General features: G+C 36.0%; 1 protein-coding gene across 2 annotated transcripts in view; it reads right to left on the bottom strand.

Annotated features, from left to right (window-relative positions):
- Positions 1 to 21,887, bottom strand: part of LOC128985371 (cellular tumor antigen p53-like) — a 56,651-nt gene that overhangs the window by 5,772 nt on the left and 28,992 nt on the right. For both annotated transcript variants that reach the window (XM_054404810.1, XM_054404819.1), the window contains 2 exons: positions 17,416 to 17,602; positions 875 to 1,133 (listed from right to left, as the gene is read on the bottom strand). In XM_054404810.1, coding sequence (XP_054260785.1) covers positions 875 to 1,133; positions 17,416 to 17,602 — 446 coding nt within the window. The remainder of the gene's footprint in view (positions 1 to 874; positions 1,134 to 17,415; positions 17,603 to 21,887) is intronic.

Genomic DNA, 21,887 nt, shown 5'->3' with positions numbered 1-21,887 from the left:
TCGCGGTCACGGCGCGATCGTCGGTATGACTCGCGGTCACGGCGCGATCGTCAGTATGACTCCGCGGTTGCGGCGTGATTGTCGGTATGACTCGCGGTTGCGGCGTGATTGTCGGTATGACTCGCGGTCACGGCGTGATTGTCGGTATGACTCGCGGTCACGGCATGATCGTCGGTATGACTCGCGATCACGGCGCGATTGTCGGTATGACTCACGGTCATGGCGTGATCGTCGGTATGACTCCGCGGTCACGTTGTGGTCGTCGGTATGACTCGCGGTCACGGCATGATCGTCGGTATGACTCACGGTCACGGCGCAATCGTCGTTATGACTCCGCGGTCACGGCACGATCGTCGGTCCAATAATTGCGGTCACGGTGCGATCGTCGTTATGACTCCGCGGTCACGGCGCAATCGTCAAAACGACTTCGTCTCCTGCGTTCGCGGACCTATCGTTCGCAATAGCGGCGTCATCGGCACTCGCGAAGCGGCAAAATCGCCGGCGATCGGACCAAATCCCGTCCCGAAAAATTCCCGAATTAAATGTAATCCCGTCCCGATAATCAGGAATATTTTTTTCCCGAAAAATTCCCGAAATTTCGGGACCCGTCCATCCCTAAATAATACCTAAAACTGTTGTCCATAAAGGACACTTCCAATTCTTTGATGTCAGTGACCAAAGCTGGATCCTAATACCACCTTCAGGGGTTAAGGCTACCTTAATAAACATCAAATCAAAAGAACTACAGTCTTCAAAACATGGTAGAGCAGTAGCCTATTTAAAAAATTAAATATCTTCATTGATCATCATTGAATTCCAACAGCATGAATAATGTTAAGAATGAATACATATTTGCAACATCTGGAGGACTTACTGTTCGTTCTCCAAAGTGTAAATAACAATGATGGGTTTGCGGTTCATACCACGTGGGCAGCTTGTTTTGCATGCAAACAAGTACTCAATGGTGGTAGTCTCACTGCCTGGCTGTGGTGGCTGCAGGGGTACCACAACACTGTGACGGTCACTCTCACTGTTGTAATCATACCTGGCCTGGGGGTGTGTACATAGTACAACATGACGTACCATACAGTTCTTGTGACAGTAGCACACACCAGGTTCTGACTGTGGATGGGCTGTAAACAGTTTCACAAATTGTTAATCAAATAGCAATTTAAGTTTTTAAAAACCCTATAGCTAATGTACTGAATTCTTCAAAGTATCTATTCAAAATAGCAGTAATAGGCCTAATATGATGTTTGCTACTTGGCAAAATGTCCATACAGTCAATATATACAGTTAAAATAATAGCATAGACTAACCAACACAAGTAGACTTCTCATCCCATTGTAAATTTTGAAGCACGTTTTTCGTGTCTAGTTCATGTACGTGACACAAAGGCGCTAGTGTCAACGAAACTTTGTTTCTATTATTTTAGGGTTAATTTCTTGATTTGTGCTTTACTGTTTGGTTATATAACTAGGGGACAAGTTATTGTTTATGATTAGATCGTATTATTTGGTTAAACGATGTTTTAAATGGCTGTAATAACGGGAAACAAATTGTAAACAAAACACGACCTCTACTTAAACCGTACAGAACTAACAACAAAATTGTCTTCAGCTGTTCCATAAGGATGAGAAATCTACTGAGGGAGTATGTTTTATCTATGATAATAGCTAGCTACTTTGTAATCAAAGTTGGTCAACAGGTTGAAATAATATGAAAAAAAGATAAATTACGGTAATCAAAATTGACATACCATTCTCGTTTTACTGATTGGATGGACACCTTCATAGTTGGGAAAGTTAGTCAAAAATTCTAACTAGTTAGAAGTTATAAGTTAGTCCCGTGAAAAGTAACTGATAGAAGTTATAAGTTAGTTAGTTTAAAAAGTAACTGATAGAAGTTATTAGTTAGTTGAAAAACTAACTGATAGAAAATAAAGTTAGTTTTAGTAGAAATTAGTTGTTCGTTGGGCAGTTGTTTTAAAGTATTTTTTAATATCACATCTTGGTTACTAATATATACTATAATATGAGTAAAGATTGCGCACGATATGATTTAAAAAATGGCTCCTACGATTTCCTCCAATTTCAATGCTATTGAAAATTGCTTGTATAATACATTTGCATTGTATGATCTTACTAACCAAAGGGATAATTACAACTGTTCAAAAACATTAAGTGTTTTACTGCAAAACAATATACACTGACATTGAACTAAACATCTAAAGGAAAGGCCAAGGAGATTTGTATTTTTCGACGATGTACCACACGAATTGATGCGTTTATTACACCATCCCGTAATTATAGTTGCAACGTTCCACGATCCCAGTGACTTAATGCAATAACGGTCGTCAGATAACAGATGTTATGTATCATGAGTTTTATAATGGTTGAAGCTTATTGTGGACATTTTATAGATTGATCGTCCAGATTAAAAAGTTTTGTAGACTAAATTGAGGAACACGAATTGACTTTACTACTTAATTGATCGTAGTAAGACTGAAAATATTTGTAGGCTTATAAGCTCTATTTTTTACCTCTTGAACAAATCAAACACCTCGAGCAAGATCGGTCCCCTGGTACTTGTGTTTTAATCAAACATTGTCACATTTTACATTACTACAACATAAACAAATGACATAAAACTTGTCAGATAATGAACATCAACTAAAGACAATGTTTGACACTTGAGATTATATCAATCACCAAACAAACATTTCCCCTTCCCACCCGTCAGTGCTTGGGGTGTTGATAATGGCCGTCACTACCCTTCCACAGGCCCACTGCATTCCAAAGCAACTGGACTTTGACTTTCTCTTTCCCCACCCTGAAACTGAAAACCCTGAACTGAAAACTGAACAACGGCCTGCTAATATAATTGAGCGGAGCGAGCGAAGCGAGCGAAGCTCTTATACGTCGACTTTTATGCATTTCGTAATACGCAAACTCCTCCTAGACGGCTGAATCAATCGTTTTCAAATTTTGGATGGTGATAAATACCATATCGCTGAGTGCCAACATCTATATGGCGTTAAAAATAACTCTCAGGAATCCGCCCCACTGGGTCTCAAAGTTTCAATGTAATCCTTATGGAAGCAGTATTTGACACATAAACAAAGACATATGATCAGCTGTTGACTTTTGAATGCAGCAGATGAAGAAATAGCTGATAGCATTATTCCACAGATATTAGAACAGAAACGCTATGAATCATAAATATAATCAAATGACGACACTAGCTTGAGGTCCGTGACGTAGGAAGTGCTAAAGGAAGTACTAAAGGTGAGCAGTCTGGAGTGTGGAAACTGTTTATGACGATTAGATTTAGGTATCTGCATTCCTAAAATTCTATGGGAAGGGAGGAAAACAGGTCCGCGACGTAGGAAGTCGTGAAGGAAGTACTAAAGGTGAGCAGTCTGGAGTGTGGAAAATGTTTATGACGATTAGATTTAGGTATCTGCATTCTAAAGATTATAAGGGAAGGGAGGAAAACGGGTCCGCGACGTAGGAAGTGATAAAGGAAGTAGTCAAGGCGAGCTGTCCGGAGTGTAGGAACTGCTTATGACCATTATATTAAGGTATTTTCAATCCTATGATGCTATGGGAAGGGAGGGAAACAGGTCCGCGACGTAGGAAGTGGTGAAGGAAGTAGTAAAGGCGAGCAGTCCGGAGTGTGGGAACTGTTTATGACGATTAGATTAAGGTATCTGCATTCATAAAATGCTATGGGAAGGGGGGTCCGCTACGTAGGAAGTGATGAAGGAAGTAGTCAAGGCGAGCTGTCCGGAGTGTGGGAACTGTTTATGTCCATTATATTAAGGCATTTGCAATCCTGTGATGCTATGGCAAGGGAGGGAAACAGGTCCACTACGTAGGAAGTGGTGAAGGAAGTAGTAAATACGAGCAGTCTGGAGTGTGGGAACTGTTTATGACCATTAGATTAAGTTATCTGCAATCATAAAATGCTATGGGAAGGAAGGTAAACAGGTCCGTGACGTAGGAAGTCGTGAAGGAAGTAGTAAATGCGAGCAGTCCGGAGTGTGGGAACTGTTTATGACCATTAGATTAAGGCATTGCAATCCTATGATGCTATGGGAAGGGAGGGAAACAGGTCTACTACGTAGGAAGTGGTGAAGGAAGTAGTAAAGGCGAGCAGTCCGGAGTGTGGGAACTGTTTATGACGATTAGATTTAGGCATCTGCATTCTAAAAATTATAAGGGAAGGGAGGAAAACGGGTCCGTGACGTAGGAAGTGATGAAGGAAGTAGTCAAGGCAAGCTGTCCGGAGTGTGGGAACTGTTTATAACGAGTAGATCAAGGTATCTGCAATCCAAAAATGCTATGGAAAGGGAGGTAAACAGGTCCGTGACGTAGGAAGTGGTGAAGGAAGTAGTAAATACGAGTAGTCTGGAGAGTGGGAACTGTTTATGACCATTAGAGTAAGGTATTTACAATCCTATGGTGCTATGGGTAGGGAGGGAAACAGGTCCGCGACTTGGGAAGTGGTGAAGGATTTAGTAAAGGCGAGCAGTCCGGAGTGTGGGAACTGTTTATGACGATTAGATTTAGGCATCTGCATTCTAAAAATTATAAGGGAAGGGAGGAAAACGGGTCCGTGACGTAGGAAGTGATGAAGGAAGTAGTCAAGGCAAGCTGTCCGGAGTGTGGGAACTGGTTATGACCATTATATTAGGGTATTTTCAATCCTGTGATGCTATGGCAAGGGAGGGAAACAGGTCCACTAGGTAGGAAGTGGTGAAGGAAGTAGTAAATACGAGCAGTCTGGAGTGTGGGAACTGTTTATGACCATTAGATTAAGGTATCTGCAATCATAAAATGCTATGGGAAGGAAGGTAAACAGGTCCGTGACGTAGGAAGTCGTGAAGGAAGTAGTAAATGCGAGCAGTCCGGAGTGTGGGAACTGTTTATGACCATTAGATTAAGGCATTGCAATCCTATGATGCTATGGGAAGGGAGCGAAACAGGTCTACTACGTAGGAAGTGGTGAAGGAAGTAGTAAAGGCGAGCAGTCCGGAGTGTGGGAACTGTTTATGACGATTAGATTTAGGCATCTGCATTCTAAAAATTATAAGGGAAGGGAGGAAAACGGATCCGTGACGTAGGAAGTGATGAAGGAAGTAGTCAAGGCAAGCTGTCCGGAGTGTGGGAACTGGTTATGACCATTATATTAGGGTATTTTTAACCGACTTCCCCACTACCAACAAAAGGAGGAGGTTCTCAATTTGTTTGTGGCGATGTTTTTTTTTTTCTATGTATGTTCACCAATTTCTCTGTGATTCTTTTACCGATCAGTGTGGTTCCACCACCAAAATAACCAGGAGAGTTTCTATTTGGTACCTTATATATTAGGTTTAAGTATAATATTTGTTTCGGTGAAAAATTCTGAAAACCTTAAATATTCAACATTTATTTTGTTTACATTTGTGCAGATTGTTTACATTTGTGCAGAGAAGGCAATAAATAATAATAACATTCATACAGCTGTTAGTTGAAACCATTTAAATGAAGCTACAGACAATTCTTCATGAAACAGTTGCTTCATATTGATCAATAAACTATTTCTTGCCATGGAGCCTAAATGAATTACATTGAGAAAAATGCATTTTGTTTTGGTTACTATAAAAAATGTATTTTAAAGTTTGGCCTAATTTGTGTATACAGTAATTCTGTTTTTAGTATTGAATATTCTGACTTACAAAAACATATATGTTTCAATGAATAGCTGTATGATATTGACAAATAAAGGTGTATTGTGAAAACCAAAGCAATCGTAAAACAGGTCTAAATATAAATTAAATGCATTTATTCCATACACGACCTAAGAAGTGTGACAGTGCATAATCGTCAATTGTCTTAAAAGTGTTAAATATTTTAATTATCAAACATGCATTTGCAGATGTGGAATGTTTATTGATATTCTCTACCCAGTTACTATATCATATCAATACTATTATGCCTGCTTCGGAAAGTCCTAGAGGAAGATGATTTGCAGTTTTGACTAGGCTATATTTTGATCAAACAAAACCACCTACATGGCTTGCACCACTTTTAGCTAAACCAATCTTTCATATACATATTCAATTTGCAGATGTGGAATGTTTATTAATATTCTCTACCCAGTTACTATAACATATCAATACTATTATGCCTGCTTCGGAAAGTCCTAGAGGAAGATGATTTGCAATTTTGACTAGGCTATATCTTGAGCAAACAAAACCCCCTACATGACTTACACCACTTTTAGCTGAACCAATCTTTCATATAATATTTTCCAAAGGTACTATACGTGTTAACGACCAATTTTCCACTTTTGAGAGATTTTTTAGTGCTGGTAGCTGAGGAATAACTTTCATATTGTTCCAAAAGGCTTGAGACTTTACTGTATTTCTTTTTATAATGTAGAAGTACACCGATTGCAGGAAACGATGATGTCTGACATTTTAATGTATCTAGAAAAGACAATTAGTTTTTCATTAGGCCTAATGTAATGGACAACTCTTTCTTTCTTAAGGAATATCTAAAAATGTTTATTTTCATACCCATTAAGAATAAGAATAAGAATATTACATTGATTTTAAGAATAAGAATATTACATTGATTTTAAGAATAAGAACATTGATTATGTAACCTGAACAGGTGACTCTTAAAATAATGATTGTTCTGTGGAACTTTTGATTGTGTCAAACAGTTTTGCTGATCAAAAATCCTGAAGTAATTAATATATAAAAAATTATACAGTCACTAAAAATCATAAAATAATTTATTTTTGTAAAAAAATACAACCGACTTCAAACTCTCTAAAAAGAATGAAATAATTTCAATAAAGTAAACTTTTGTATTAGGCAAGCTCACGTATTTCAAGTCGGCGCGGCTCAAACTGCAAATATGATTGAAATTAAATGTTGTGTGTGTATTTTGAAAATCAATAAATTGTAGCTGGATAACATAAATATATAAAAAAACATACTTAACTGTTTTGTTTATATATTAAAGGAAAAATATTTTCTTGTATTTTATGTTTACTTCAGAATAAATGCATTATGAAAATAACACACACAAATGTTCTATATGAATAAGAAAATAATTTAGTTTGATATTATTATAGGGAAAAGAAGCTAGTTTAGTATTAAAACGTTACTTTTCCAAGTTAGAAACATTTAAATGCGTTATAATCTTTTTAAAGATACTCGTTAATACCACTATAATGCCGATCTCTGATTACGGTAATAAAATAACACTTAACGCACAACTATGAAAAAGACATGCAGATTAACACCTTTAGTTATAGAGTCACCTGCAATATGGACACCCTCTTTCAATTTTGTATCAAACATCATCATAGAGTCGCGCCGACTTAAAATACGTGAGCTTGCCTAATACAAAAGTTTACTTTATTGAAATTATTTCATTCTTTTTAGAGAGTTTGAAGTCGGTTGTATTTTTTTACAAAAATAAATTATCAATCCTATGATGCTATGGAAAGTGAGGGAAACAGGTCCGTGGCGTTAAAAGTGACGAAGGAAGTAGTAAAGGCGAGCAGTCGGGAGTGTGGGAACTGTTTATGTCCATTATATTAAGGCATTTGCAATCCTGTGATGCTATGGCAAGGGAGGGAAACAGGTCCACTACATAGGAAGTGGTGAAGGAAGTAGTAAATACGAGCAGTCTGGAGTGTGGGAACTGTTTATGACCATTAGATTAAGTTATCTGCAATCATAAAATGCTATGGGAAGGAAGGTAAACAGGTCCGTGACGTAGGAAGTGGTGAAGAAAGTAGTAAATGCGAGCAGTCCAGAGTGTGGGAACTGTTTATGACCATTAGATTAAGGCATTTGCAATCCTATGATGCTATGTGAAGGGAGGGAAACAGGTCCGCTACGTAGGAAGTGGTGAAAGAAGTAGTAAAGGCGAACAGTCCGGAGTGTGGGAACTGTTTATGACGATTAGATTAAGGTATCTGCAATAATTAAGTGCTATGGGAAGGGAGGAAAACAGGTCCACGATGTAGAAAGTGGTGAAGGAAGTAGTCAAAGCAAGCTGTCCGGAGTGTGGGAACTGTTTATAACGAGTAGATCAAGGTATCTGCAATCCAAAAATGCTATGGAAAGGGAGGTAAACAGGTCCGTGACGTAGGAAGTGGTGAAGGAAGTAGTAAATACGAGTAGTCTGGAGAGTGGGAACTGTTTATGACCATTAGAGTAAGGTATTTACAATCCTATGGTGCTATGGGTAGGGAGGGAAACAGGTCCGCGACGTCGGAAGTGGTGAAGGATTTAGTAAAGGCGAGCAGTCCGGAGTGTGGTAACTGGTTATGACGATTAGATTGAGGTACCTGCAATCATAAAATGCCATGGGAAGGGAGGAAAACAGGTCCACGATGTAGAAATTGGTGAAGGAAGTAGTCAAGGCAAGCTGTCCGGAGTGTGGGAACTGTTTATGACCATTGGATCAAGGTATTTGCAATCCTAAAATGCTATGGGAAGGGAGGTAAACAGGTCCGTGACGTAGGAAGTGGTGAAGGAAGTAGTAAATGCGAGCAGTCCGGAGTGTGGGAACTGTTTATGACGATTAGATTAAGGGATCTGCAATCCTAAAATGCTATGGGAAGGGAGAGAAAAGGTCCGAGACGTATGAAGTGGTGAAGGCAGTTGTCAAGGTGAGCTGTCCGGAGTGTGGGATCTGTTTATGACGATTAGATTAAGGTATCTACAATCTTAAAATTCTATGGGAAGAGAGGGAAACAGGTCCGCGACGTAAGAAGAGGTGAAGGAAGTAGTAAGGTGAGCAGTGTGGAGTGTGGGAACTGGAAACCGTTTGTAGCAGTTAGATTAACGTATCTGCAATGCTGAAATGCTATGAGGAGGGATGGAAGCATCCCTACGACGTAGAAAATGGTGAAAGAAGTAGTAAAGGCTAGCAGTGCGGAGTGTGGGGAATGTTTGTGGCAATTAGATTAACGTATCTAAAATACTAAATTGCTATGGAAAGTGGTGAAAACAGGTCCACGACGTAGGAAATGGCTTAGAAAGTAGTAAAGTATGAGTATAGTGTGAAAACCGTCTGTGATAGTTAGATTGATGTATCTTTAATCCAAAAATGCTATGAGAAGGGAAGGAAACAACTCTCTTACGTAGGAAATGGTGAAGGAAGTAGTAAGGCTTGCAGTGCAGAGTGTGGGAACTATCTTTGGCAATTACATTAATGTATCTGCAATCCTAAAATGCTATGGGAAGAGAGGGAAACAGGTCCACGACGTTGGGGGTGGTGAAGGAAGTAGTAAAGGTGAGCGTGTTGAGTGTGGGAATGGATTAATGTATTTGCAATGCTAAAAGGCTTTGGGAAGAGACTGTAGACTGTATGTTAAAATAATTACGAAGCACGAATCGATACATATTTCGATACATGCAATCGTTTACAATATAGAAATTTACAACTGAGTTGACAACAGCTGATTTTTACTCCATAGAGGATACAAACTATTTTTACTTCCTAAAGAGTAAAAATGCTACTTCAGACCCGCAACGCATGCTTTAAAAACGACTGGTATAACTGTAGTATGACCAAAACAATATAATATAAACTCTTGATGACTCCGCTCAATTTTGTGGAAGCCTCTGCAAACGCCACCTAGTTGTACAGTTTGCCAACAGAAAAGTACGTAATAGGTTATTGGAGGCTAGGAAGAAAGTTGTAACAAATGCAGAGGTTACAGGACATCATGGTGGAAGAATCTTCATCAGCGAAAATCTTTCCTTTTACTACAGAAACCTATTGAAGACGGCTAAAGATAAGGCAAAGAGTCTCAACTATAAGTACATTTGGTATAAATATGGAGCGGTTCGGGTGAGGAAGGAAGATAATTCCAAGGTCATAGTAATTGATACAGAGGAAGATTTAGTTAAAATTAAGTAAGTTGTATTATAGTTTAGTAATTACATTATGGCATACAGTACTTCTAGATGGCTGAAGCTATAAATGATGATGATGAGATAAAATCTGTTAGCTGCCAAGACATAGCAGAATTAATAATTTGCGCAAAGAAACACAACTTTGATAATGGTTTAACCTTTTTTCATTTAAATATTGCATCTCTTAAAAAACATTGGAATGAGTTCATTTTGTTGTTTGACACTAGTTTAAAATACCTGGATGTAATTGTTTTGACAGAAGTAAATATAAAGGAGAGTTTAGTAGATATGTTTAACTTAAATGGTTATAATTTTTATTTTAATTTAAGAGTGAACAGTAAAGGTGGAGGTATTTGTGTTTTTCTTAAAAAGAAATTTTCTGTAAAAAATTCTATTATTTTGGCTAAAGAAAGTTTTGAACATATGTTATTAGAGATAGAATGTAAACAAACTAATCTAGTCTTTTGTATATTAGCTATTTATAAACCTCCGAGAACCAATGAGAAAGTTTTTATTACAGAGTTAAGTGAAGTAATTATGAGCACTAAATCTAAATATTTTATTACACTTGGAGATGTTAACATTAATTTGATGAACAAGTTTTGCTGCACTGTGAATGCATATAAAGACCTGATGGCTACCAATGGCTTGATTTCATGTATAGACCAATACACTAGGGAAGAGATAAGACAAGGTAGGCTGTCTATAGTCTGGCAGAAGCTCGAAGGACTCCAGCGGATTAGGCCACCCTCACTCACACACACACACACTCTCACCAGCGGCGGCCCAGTACCTGCCCCTCCTTCCCCCGGCGGCCGGTGACTCACCACTGGATTGCACCAGTAAATAAGATGACAATGTAATTTTTTAATATTTTTCGTTTCATTTGCAATTATTTGTTTTCGCAATAAAATTGTGAGTTTATCAAGCTAAAATTCGACTTGATCCCACGACTTCAAGCTTTCAAAAACACTATTTTTATTTCTAGGTTGTATGAAAAGTGTGTTGCATAATATTTAGTTGTGATGAGTAAGCTTTTGATACGCACTAATCAAAGGTCTTTAAAATAAACCCAGGTTCCTTTAAAAAAATCTTTTATTAATCTCTAATACTATGATACACAATAACGTAGAGGACTTAGAAAAATACAAATGTACAATATATACATACGTAATAAGTTATAATACTCAGTACAACGTAAGAACCAGTTTGATAGATATTTTTAAAGGCTATACTTAAATTCTTAGTCTGGCTTCTGGCTTAGCGGGTAAAAATGTAAAAAATTGGTTTTAATTAAAAACTTTAAGATATGATAAAAACGTACTATTAGCCTCAAAATATGACATACAAATAAAACGGTAGAAAATATCAATCGCAAATCTACAGTACTCGCAGCTAGTCTGGGCGCGCGGACCCTTGTGTACTAACCGTCCCCCACGCCAAAGCCATGAAGACAGCAGTGAGGCGCTGAACAACCCCAGTGTGCCGTGTGGGCCGAATGTTTTTGGAAACGAGCAATAAACACTCCCCTCTACACCCCCTGCCCTAGCGCGGCCGCGCGCCCAGACTAGCTGCGAGAACGGTGTCGTGCCAGAAGCGACCGTGCCAGAAGCGACCCGTGCCACTAGCGACCCACCAATTAAATATAGTGCCGCTAGCGACCCAAGAATTTGGTACGGGAGGCGAGTAATGAATTAACGCCGATTCAACTTATATTGTTAACAAAAACTAAACAGAATTTCACTATAAAACCATTAAAACGATTTGCTGTCACATTAAATACATAACAAAATACTCCCGCTTCAGCAGTCCTGCAGACTAAATTTATTCCCATTTGGGAAAGAAAAAATCGTTTTTTATGTAAATTGTATAGTATAATTCATACGAGTATACATTTACAACACATATCCATAAATAAAATAAGCAAACTATTACAGTTTGTATACTCCAGGTCCATTTATTGTAATAGGCCTATTTTTTTTATTCGTTCGTGTATGTGTGTGTAAAAGTTTATGGACATTAGTAAACAATGATAGGCCTAAGTATTTTTTTCCAACTGCAATGTTTTGACAATGGTGGATACAAGCCGTAACATGTAAACAACCTACTATTTGAGCTGTTTGTCGGATTATAAGGTATGTAAACCTATTTATCACATTGAATATAACAGCTCAGGAGCTAGAATGGAAATGAGTTATAACCAAATTACTTAAATTAGCAATTACATATATTTTTTACGAATGGTGTTTTTGCTCTCTCGAGATAAAATGTGTAGGTCAATAAATCCATTGCATTGTTATTAATTATCTGTCATATCATCAAACAGTTTATTGCTCTTAATTTATCTTTGAATACAAATCTTGTTTATTTTGTATTCCAACTGTTATTGTCACACTTTGTAAACATTGGAGGGCCATTTTAAACGTAATGAAATAAGAAAAATATTAATTAAATGAAAACAAGCTGTTGTAATTAGGCCTATGCTTTGCAACGGACAGGACGTTGAAGAAAGAGTCCAAGAATATATTTCAAACCCTAATCCAAACATAATATGTTAACAATTGTTAACACGTCAACTTCATTAAATTTTAAGAAGTCACTATCTCCAAACAGGCTAGTTGCAAAGATCCAAAGTTTGACGATTCGAATGGTTTCTGCTTTTTGAATTTTGTCTGGATTTTGCACTAACTATCCAAATAATAAAACTGTCTTCCCGGATTTTGTATACCTTTTTTTACTGTAGTTATTATTTTTTTCTTTCAACCAAATTATTACCAATTAACTGTCATGTCATGTTTTATAAATATCTATTTTTTTTTTCAATTTAGAATATTTATTTACTGATAGTGGAAATTTCTCACGCACGGGCAGTAGCCTATGTGAGAGGGATTTCATATTTAATGACTATGTCAGTATATTATTACATAACTGTAATAAAATGCATGGCATGAAAGTGTAAGCAAAAGTTAAGTGATAGACAAGAAGAAACCCACTGTGTGCATGAACTGCTTCAATGTAAATGGTGTAAACTGTATTGAAGCATGTAAATAAAAAAAATAAAAAAATAAATAAAAACTATGGCATAATTATAAAATTTGTACTGACAAGTATTGTAACATAGTATTTTACTTACTGAAATAGGTAATTATTTTGATTATATTTGATAAACTAGCTTCATGTGAAGTTTTATTTGGATCTTTTGAGTGGTTCCCGTGCGATTAAGTAGTATACAAACACACATCCACCATCTTATATTTACATATTTAGATAATAAATTTAAAAATAAAGAAAAGATAAGTTAATTGATTATATTGGCTCTTAAAAAATGGTAAAAGTTCGTTACCACCCATAACTTGAGTCAATGCTAGCAGCTGGGAGCTATAGATGCTAAAACAGCTCTTTAGGCGAATATTGGGCTCTTCCAGGTGGTGCATATTACTATAACAAGAATAGGATTTGTTTATAAGCCATTAACACCGATTTGAACAAAACATTGTAAAATCCTTTATCAAACAATGGGTCGCTAGTGGCACTCACGCTACTACCAGGGTCGCTTCTGGCACGATTTTTGCTGGGTCGCTTCTGGCACGGTCGCTTCCGGCACGTAATCGCGAGAACTGTACAATCTACGCAAAGCTACAACCTCCACCGTTAGGGGTTAGAGAGCAAACCCTAACTCTAAAAAGGGATAACTTAATCAAATCTCTATTTAAACATTACGTTAAAAAAAATATATTAAGTAGTAAGCCCGTGCGGTCCAATGCGCCGCAAGTAAAAAGGTTTTAACTATCTTAAGTTTTAATACCACAGTCTAATATGGTTTTTATTCTGTAATAGTACTTTAAAAACAGACACAACAATCATTGACCACCTTTTAATTCATGGAAAATTGGTCTATAATGCTACCTTAGACCCCGTCACGTAAAAGAATCCCTTTGTAAATTTGGACACAAACCTACCGTTTATTTTAATGAACCTTTTTATTATAAGTTTTTTAAAGTGTAAGTTGGTTGCCAATTAGGAAATATTAGACCTACAACATTAACTATACATAGCTATACATAGTACCAAAGATTACATATGCTACGCAAAAAGCATATTTTGCGTAGCATATGTAATCTTTGATAGTACTTATCAAAGCTAACTCACATTAATAAAATATTATGCAATAACCTATACCCAAGAAATCAAAATAGTGTTTTCAAAGCTTAAAGTCGTGGGATCAAGTCGAATTTTAGCTTGTTAAACTCACAACTTTATTGTCAATTCAAATAATTACAATTAAAACAAAAAAATTTAAAAATTTTCATTTTCATATTTGTTATGGCCGCAAGCCAGTGGTGAGTCACCTGCCGGGCGGCCGAGGGATGGGGCAGGTATTGAGCAGCCGCTGGTGAGTGCGCGTGCGTGGGCGAAGGGTCGCCTAATCCGCTGGAGTCCTTCGAGCTTCTGCCAGACTATAGATCCCTTATCGACCATATTTATCTTAGAGGAAACAACTTGAGGCCAAAGTCTGTTGTCACTAAACTGAAAATATCTGATCATTATCCTTGTTTGGTGAATGTACAACCGAGAGAGAGAATGGGTAGTCATAATATTGATTTATTGCAAAACTTGAGATTGAATGCTAAATTAGTTGACCAAGGCATTAAAAATATAGACTGGATACCAATTAAAAATGTACAACCTTTTTTGTCTGATGCAGTTTACCAGGCCTTATGTAATACTTTCAACTTCATATATAATAAAGCTAAAATAGTGCAGAATGTAAGGCACAAACATCCTAGAAAAGCTTGGTTGAGTTGGGACATACTAAATAAAATAAAAAGAAGGGATAGGTTATTTAAACAAATGAAAAAAAATCCACAGAATATTTATTTAGCAACCGAGTATAGACAGTTGAGGAATAATATTAATAAAGATATTTTGAAAGCCAAAATAAAATACTATAGGGATATTTTTGAGGAAAATAAAAACAATATAAAGAGGACATGGGAGGAAATAAATTAAGTGATGGGTAGGAATAAAAAACAAAATGTAGATGAATTAATAAATAAATATATGGTTGGTAAAGTCGGAACATTAAAACAAATATGTGATCAGTTTGCTGATACTTTTACATTAGAAATAAATAGCATAGTTCATAAATGTGATATGAAACTAATGGGATTGGACAGTGATGAGGTTAAATTAGGAGATATTAAGAGTTTGTACATCCCCAAAGCCAATAGAAAAGATATTGAAGATATTATTGTAAAATTAAAGAAAAATAGCCCCGGTATAGATGGAATAAGAGTATGTGATTTAAAAAAGTGTAATTTAGAAGCCGCTGAAGTGCTGGTTAATATAATAAATGCATCACTTGATGAAGGCAGAATGCCGACTCTGCTAAAAACTGCTATTATAAGACCTGTTTATAAATCAGGTTGCCACAATTCATACCAGAACTATCGCCCAATATCTATTCTTTCTTCAATAGATAAAATAATGGAAAGGTACATTGCACACCATTTAAATAAATACTTAGCAGAAAATGATGTTATAAATAAAAGTCAGTATGGTTTCCAGAAAAACAAAAGTACAGAGTTATTGCTAAAAGATTTTTCTAACAATATTAACAAAGAATTAGGGCAGGGCAATCAAGTAATAGTAACTTTTATAGACTTTACTAAAGCTTTTGATACACTGCAGTTTGATAAAATATTGACAGCACTCAAGGACATAGGAATTTCTGGCAGGTTTTTAGAATGGTTTAGAGACTATCTGAAAAACAGAAAAATTATTGTAAAAGTGCATAGTACATTTAGTGAAGAGGCAGAACTTTTTTCTGGGGTACCTCAAGGAAGTATTTTGGGCCCAATCTTATATATAATATATGCAAATACACTCCCAAAATATATAAAAGAAGCCACGGTTTTTATGTACGCTGATGACACTGCAATTGTCGTATCAAACAAAAATATAATAGAGGCAGAAAAAAATATGCAGAATGCTGTTAACAACCTTTTAGAATGGTGTCATGATTATGGATTGGTAATAAATGACAAAAAGTCCAAGGTCATGCATGTGCATTCACCTGCATTTAAATGTTCTAATGTAAGCATTACTTACCATAATTTTGATTGTTTACATAATCATACTTACTCACTTATCCCAAAAAGTTGTCAATGTAAGAGTTTAGAGAATGTGCATGATTTTAAATATTTAGAGGTTCATGTTGACCACAATTTTAAATGGGATATACATGTTAATTATGTTTGTAAAAAAATCAGATCATGTGTTTGCAAAATTTTTTATTTAAAAAGTGTCCTGCCATTTAATGTGCTATTGGTGATTTACCAGTCATTGTGTGAATCAATATTAAGATATGGTGTGAGAGCATGGGGCAATGTTTCAAAGACTTCTCTGAGGAAAATTGAGCATCTGCAGGAGCAAGCGCTCAAATGTATTGTTCCAGTGCACATTAAGCAGTTACCAATTATAAAGATTTTTCATTTTGTTAGACTGCTACCTGTTAGTAAGTTATATATTTTTTTGATATCCACTGATCATTTATTTGATGACAGCTTGAAAATAGTCAATAATCACCCATATGATGTTAGAAGGAATTATTATTTTGTACCAAAGCACAGGAATAAGTATGGAAGTAGAACACTTGAAGTTTTTGTTCCCAAATGTTTTAATAACCTCACAAATCATAGGGTTTTTGCAAATAGTTATAGCATGTTTAAACATTATTTAAAGGAACTTGTTTGGAATGATTTGTTACAATTTTAATTTATTACAATTATGCATTTAATTTATTTACATTTTTAGTTGAAGTTAAAGTAATATATTATTGTTATTTATTCCAATAGTTTATTTGTTATTGTTACTGTTGAATTTTTACAGATATTTGTGTCTTTGTTGTCTTTTTTTTTTTGTTATTAATTACTCAAGAGACAATTAAGAACTCATAAAACTGCATGCTACTGATTCAAACTGACAAAACTGTATGGTAAATAAGAAACAATATTTTTAGTGCAGACAAACCATTTGTGGTTTTTGCACTTTTGTATCCTATGTATTGGCAATTATTGTGTAAATAAATTTCTTGATTGATTGATTGACCCCCCGCGTTGTTTGTCTACAAGGGCACTGACCTCTCACGGCCGCACGCAACCCTCACTGATCACGTGAAATAAATAACCCGTATTTGAGATGCTTCCGCATAATTGGGAAAGTTAGTTGATAATTCTAACTAGTTAGAAGTTATTAGTTAGTCCCGTAAAAAGTAACTGATAGAAGTTATAAGTTAGTTAATTTAAAAACGAACGAATAAAATAGAAGTTAGCCAAAAAAACTAATTAATAGTGTTATTCGATAGAATTTCTATTCGTTATTCCCAAGTATGGACACCTTGATATAATACTAACACTTTAACCTTAAAATAGTTTAGAATAATTTAGGATAACAATTCAAGGATAGAGAGAAAATCTTACCTCTTCCGTGAGGGTCGTCGTTGATGGAGTGTAGCCTACAACGTTCTACAGGGACACTAACAAAGTCATCCTGCTCATACACAGGCAGCGCCCTCACATACAAGCCATTCCTGAAGTCGTTGACATGGAACTGAATTAGCAAAGACTTGTTCATATCAATGAACACTTTGCTTAACAGCATCGAGTACTGCACAAAACAAATAATAGTTAATTTTAGAAGTTTACATTTTTTTAACTCTCAACAGCTCAATTGTTTCGACATTGATCAAGGTGTGTCATGAATGGTTTGATATCCAAACTGACATACAGTAGACTCTCTCTTATCCGGACTCCTTGGGACCGAGGCCAGTACGGATAAGGGTTTTTTCGGTTAAACCGACATTTCCAAAATTTCGTTAAAACGGAGCATTTGATGTGGTATTCGACTTACATTTAGGATGGCATTGTATTTAGACACGTGATCACTGGTCTCAAATCTTTCCCACGAGAACAGTCCTTTCAGTACCGCCCACTTCCTGCCGATCTAGTCCGGTTAAACCAATGTGCTGATAAAAATTGTCCGGTTAAAGAGATGTAATTTCCGCTGAGTGTAGTCCGGTTAAACCGGTGTCCGGTTACAAGGTGTCCAGATAAAAGGGAGCCTACTGTAAACAGATCACCACTTCATATGCTAAAGACATTATATAGCAACTAGTGCACCTGTTGCTCGAATTCGAGCAATTGCAAAGTATTACAGGTGTTATTTCAAAACTAATAACAGTCATAATTTCCGATGACTTATAATGTAAAGATAGTAATCAATCACTCCACTCCAGTTATCGAAACTGAAAACGAACGCTCTTGTGTGTACTGCATCATGTGTTTACTATGAACAGATGTAATTATTACAACTTATTCGTCTGTTTAACCCATTGGCGCCGACTTACGAGCGTTACTCGTACGGCCGCTGCAGGCCCGGCGGCCGACTTACAAGAGCCGCTCGTGTCACCGCTAGGCAGCGCCATTTTTTATTTAGTTATTATTATTTTCACCCTTTTTGTTTCTCCTTACTATTATAGGCTAATGTTTATAAATATATTGCTTCTTGATTTGTTTATTTACTCATTTATTTTAGCGAATAACAAACAATTTTGTGTTGCCATGGAAACCACAATCACCAAAAATCAGCTGCGGTACGGTAAACAAACAATTTAAAAAAAATGTTATTACTTATAAAAGTTCACAACTTTTAATTTTTCTACGTAGGGAATCGATTGAACTTTATAATAGTAGTGTTATTTGGTGTCTGGATTAATCTTGGAATTTGTATATCAAGTTTACTCTCAAAATATTGTTTTTAAAATTTTTATTTTTATAATCTTTATATATATATATATTTTTTTTAGTTTAGAACTTTGACTATCTAATTACCACTTTTCTGTAGACAATTTTACTGTGAACAAAATGGTGAAAGAATTATTAATTTATTACCTAAGGTTTTCTTTCTATAGCAGTTAAAGTAAAAGTTTACAAATTCGGTAAAATTAATTGCCGCCAGAGGGTGCTGCAGGTAGCGCATTAATTCCTTCCCCAATGGGTTAAGTAAACAAAATCTTTTCATCATAAGAAATACATTGTGGGGTAAAGCCCGAGGACTTTTATTACAGGAATTGGTGAAAGGGGGCATCTACACAAAAAATACTTTATTTTGACACATCGTTTGTAAAATCCGTCCATTATTAACGGAGGAGTAGTGTTTCGTAGAAAAAGCCTTCACCTATTATATATAGGGATGCCCAATGTCATTACACATTTACTAAGAGGGAATTAGTAAAAATAAAATATGCTATCACGTACTGTCGAAATCACTTAATGTAACATGCGAGTGCAGTTGAAGGAGTATATTTAGCTTTGATGATGTTGAAGTTGAATATATTTGTTTGTTGTTTGTATGTATGTTTCTGCAAAGGCATTTCAACATTTTAATAGTACTATGAAATTAGCCAAAAAAGGGCTTAACCCAGACATCCATAATGAATGCACACTTTTGACTCCAAGTTGCTGATTACAGCACACCCACCGTCCACCTAATGTTCGGTAAAAAGTTACAAAAAACTAAAATAGGCTTTACCTTTGTCATTGCAGCTCAAATTCTTGTGGTGTAACTACGTTACGGCCGTTTCGGCATTACAATGCCATATTTTAAAACAATGTCAAAAACAATTAAAATGAAACAATTAAACAAACAATTAAACAATTAAACAAATGAACAATTAAAACAATTTAAATGTCAGGCTACAAAAACAAAAACTCGGCTGAAGTAGCGTGGTTGAAGTTTAAACACGTAACACATACAAACAATAAGATACATTTAAAATATTTACAAAAACTGAACAGGCCTGTCGTACTAACGGGTGACATGTTCCCGTTCCGAGCAAAAAACCGACTGGAAGATTTCTATGTCGAGCCCGGTGTGGTGGCGTTATCAGTTGAACTTTGTACTCCTGGCTTTCTTGTTCCTTTTCTGATTTAAAATGCTATTGAATATGAAGTGTGACTTGTACTGTAGTTTGTCGTTTAAAATTATATCGTCCAAATTATTTTCGGTGTAAGCTTTGTAAATTTCGTACTCTTCTAGGGTGTCCAGTCTATTGCCTTTCTTACTTGTGTGGAGTATTTCTAAGCCAGTGTTCAGATCGTTCTGTCGTGATTTTTGTCAACCAAGTGTTGTGCAAACGATGACTTTTGTTTGTCGGCTCTAGGAAATGGATGGTGCTCTTTGTATCTGGTTTTGAATGAACGTCCAGTCTTTCCTATGTAGTAGCTCGGGCAACTTGCACAATTAATCTTATTAACACCTGACTTTTCACCTTTATCAACTACGCCACTTGAAACATTCAATTTGTTAATTGTTTTGTTGTTAGTCCTAAAAGTCAATTGAATGTCGTGATTCTTTAGCTCTTTCGTGAGCGTGTGTTGAATGGAATGAGTGTGTTCCACACATACATACTTTTTCTTTCCCTTTTGTGGATTATTATCTCCAGGCCTTTTGTTTTTCTTTTTAGCTATCAATCATGTTTTTTTATAATCATGTTACTTTTATAACCATTAGCTATAGCTATATGTTTAATTATATTAAGTTCCTTATTATAATTGTTGTCTGACAACGGTACATTTAACAACCTATACACCATACTGTTGTAAGCGGCAAACTTTTGTGATGGCGGATGATAAGACGTGTTGTGGATGGTTTGATCGGAAGTGGTTGGTTTGCAATATATACTGAAGTCTAAACTATTGTCTAATTTTTCTATAGTCAAATCCAAAAAATTTATTTTGTTTGCTTCCTCCGTTTCCATTGTGAATTTTAAGTTTGACGTGATGCTGTTGAGGTATTTAAGAGATCAAGTTGTCTGACATTTCCTATAAAAACAAGAAAGGTGCCATCAACGTAGCGGTGATACTGTAATATTTTTTGTCTTTGTTTGTTTTGGTCTGAGGGTATGAATTCATTTTCTATGTAGTTTAAATAAATATCAGCAAGTATACAGGGTAGGGGGGAACCCATTGCTAGGCCATCGGACTGTGAGTAATATGTATTGTCAAATTTAAAATAATTCTGTTTGTGAGTACTTCTTTTAAAAGTGCTAAAAATTCATTGATTGCTTCTGGTAACATGTTTGAGCTGGTAGTCAGGTGATTATTAACTCATTCTAAAGTTTTTTCAACCGGTACATTGGTATATAAATTGACAATGTCAAATGACACCAACAAATCATGCATCCTTACATTTAAATCTTTTGTTTTACCAATAAAATCGTAAGTATTGCTTAAACTGAAATTATTCTAGAAATCAAAGTCATGATTGATAGATTGATAGCTAAAAAGAAAAACAAAAGGCCTGGAGATAATAATCCACAAAAGGGAAAGAAAAAGTATGTATGTGTGGAATACTGCCATTCCATTCAACACACGCTCACAAAAGAGCTGAAGAAACACAGCATTCAATTGACTTTTAGGACTAACAACAAAACAATTAACAAATGAATGTTTCAAGTGGCGTAGTTGATTTGATAAAGGTGAAAAGTCAGGTGTTTATAAGATTAATTGTGCAAGTTGCCCGAGCTACTACATAGGAAAGACTGGACGTTCATTCAAAACCAGATACAAAGAGCACCATCCATTTCCTAGAGCCGACAAACAAAAGTCATCGTTTGCACAACACTTGGTTGACAAAAATCACGACATGAACGATCTGAACACTGGCTTAGAAATACTCCACACAAGTAAGAAAGGCAATAGACTGGACACCCTAGAAGAGTACGAAATTTACAAAGCTTACACCGAAAATAATTTGGACGATATAATTTTAAACGACAAACTACAGTACAAGTCACACTTCATAATCAATAGCATTTTAAATCAGAAAAGGAACAAGAAGCCAGGAGTACAAAGTTCAACTGATAACGCCACCACACCGGGCTCGACATAGA

The sequence above is a fragment of the Macrosteles quadrilineatus genome, unplaced genomic scaffold (genome assembly GCF_028750875.1).
Source record: "Macrosteles quadrilineatus isolate MER2022 unplaced genomic scaffold, UCM_ALF_1.0 Scaffold_1__1_contigs__length_201487025, whole genome shotgun sequence".
Taxonomy (NCBI): domain Eukaryota; kingdom Metazoa; phylum Arthropoda; class Insecta; order Hemiptera; family Cicadellidae; genus Macrosteles; species Macrosteles quadrilineatus.
Note: the sequence above shows the minus strand (reverse complement) of the source record. Positions and strands in the feature narration are given on the sequence as shown.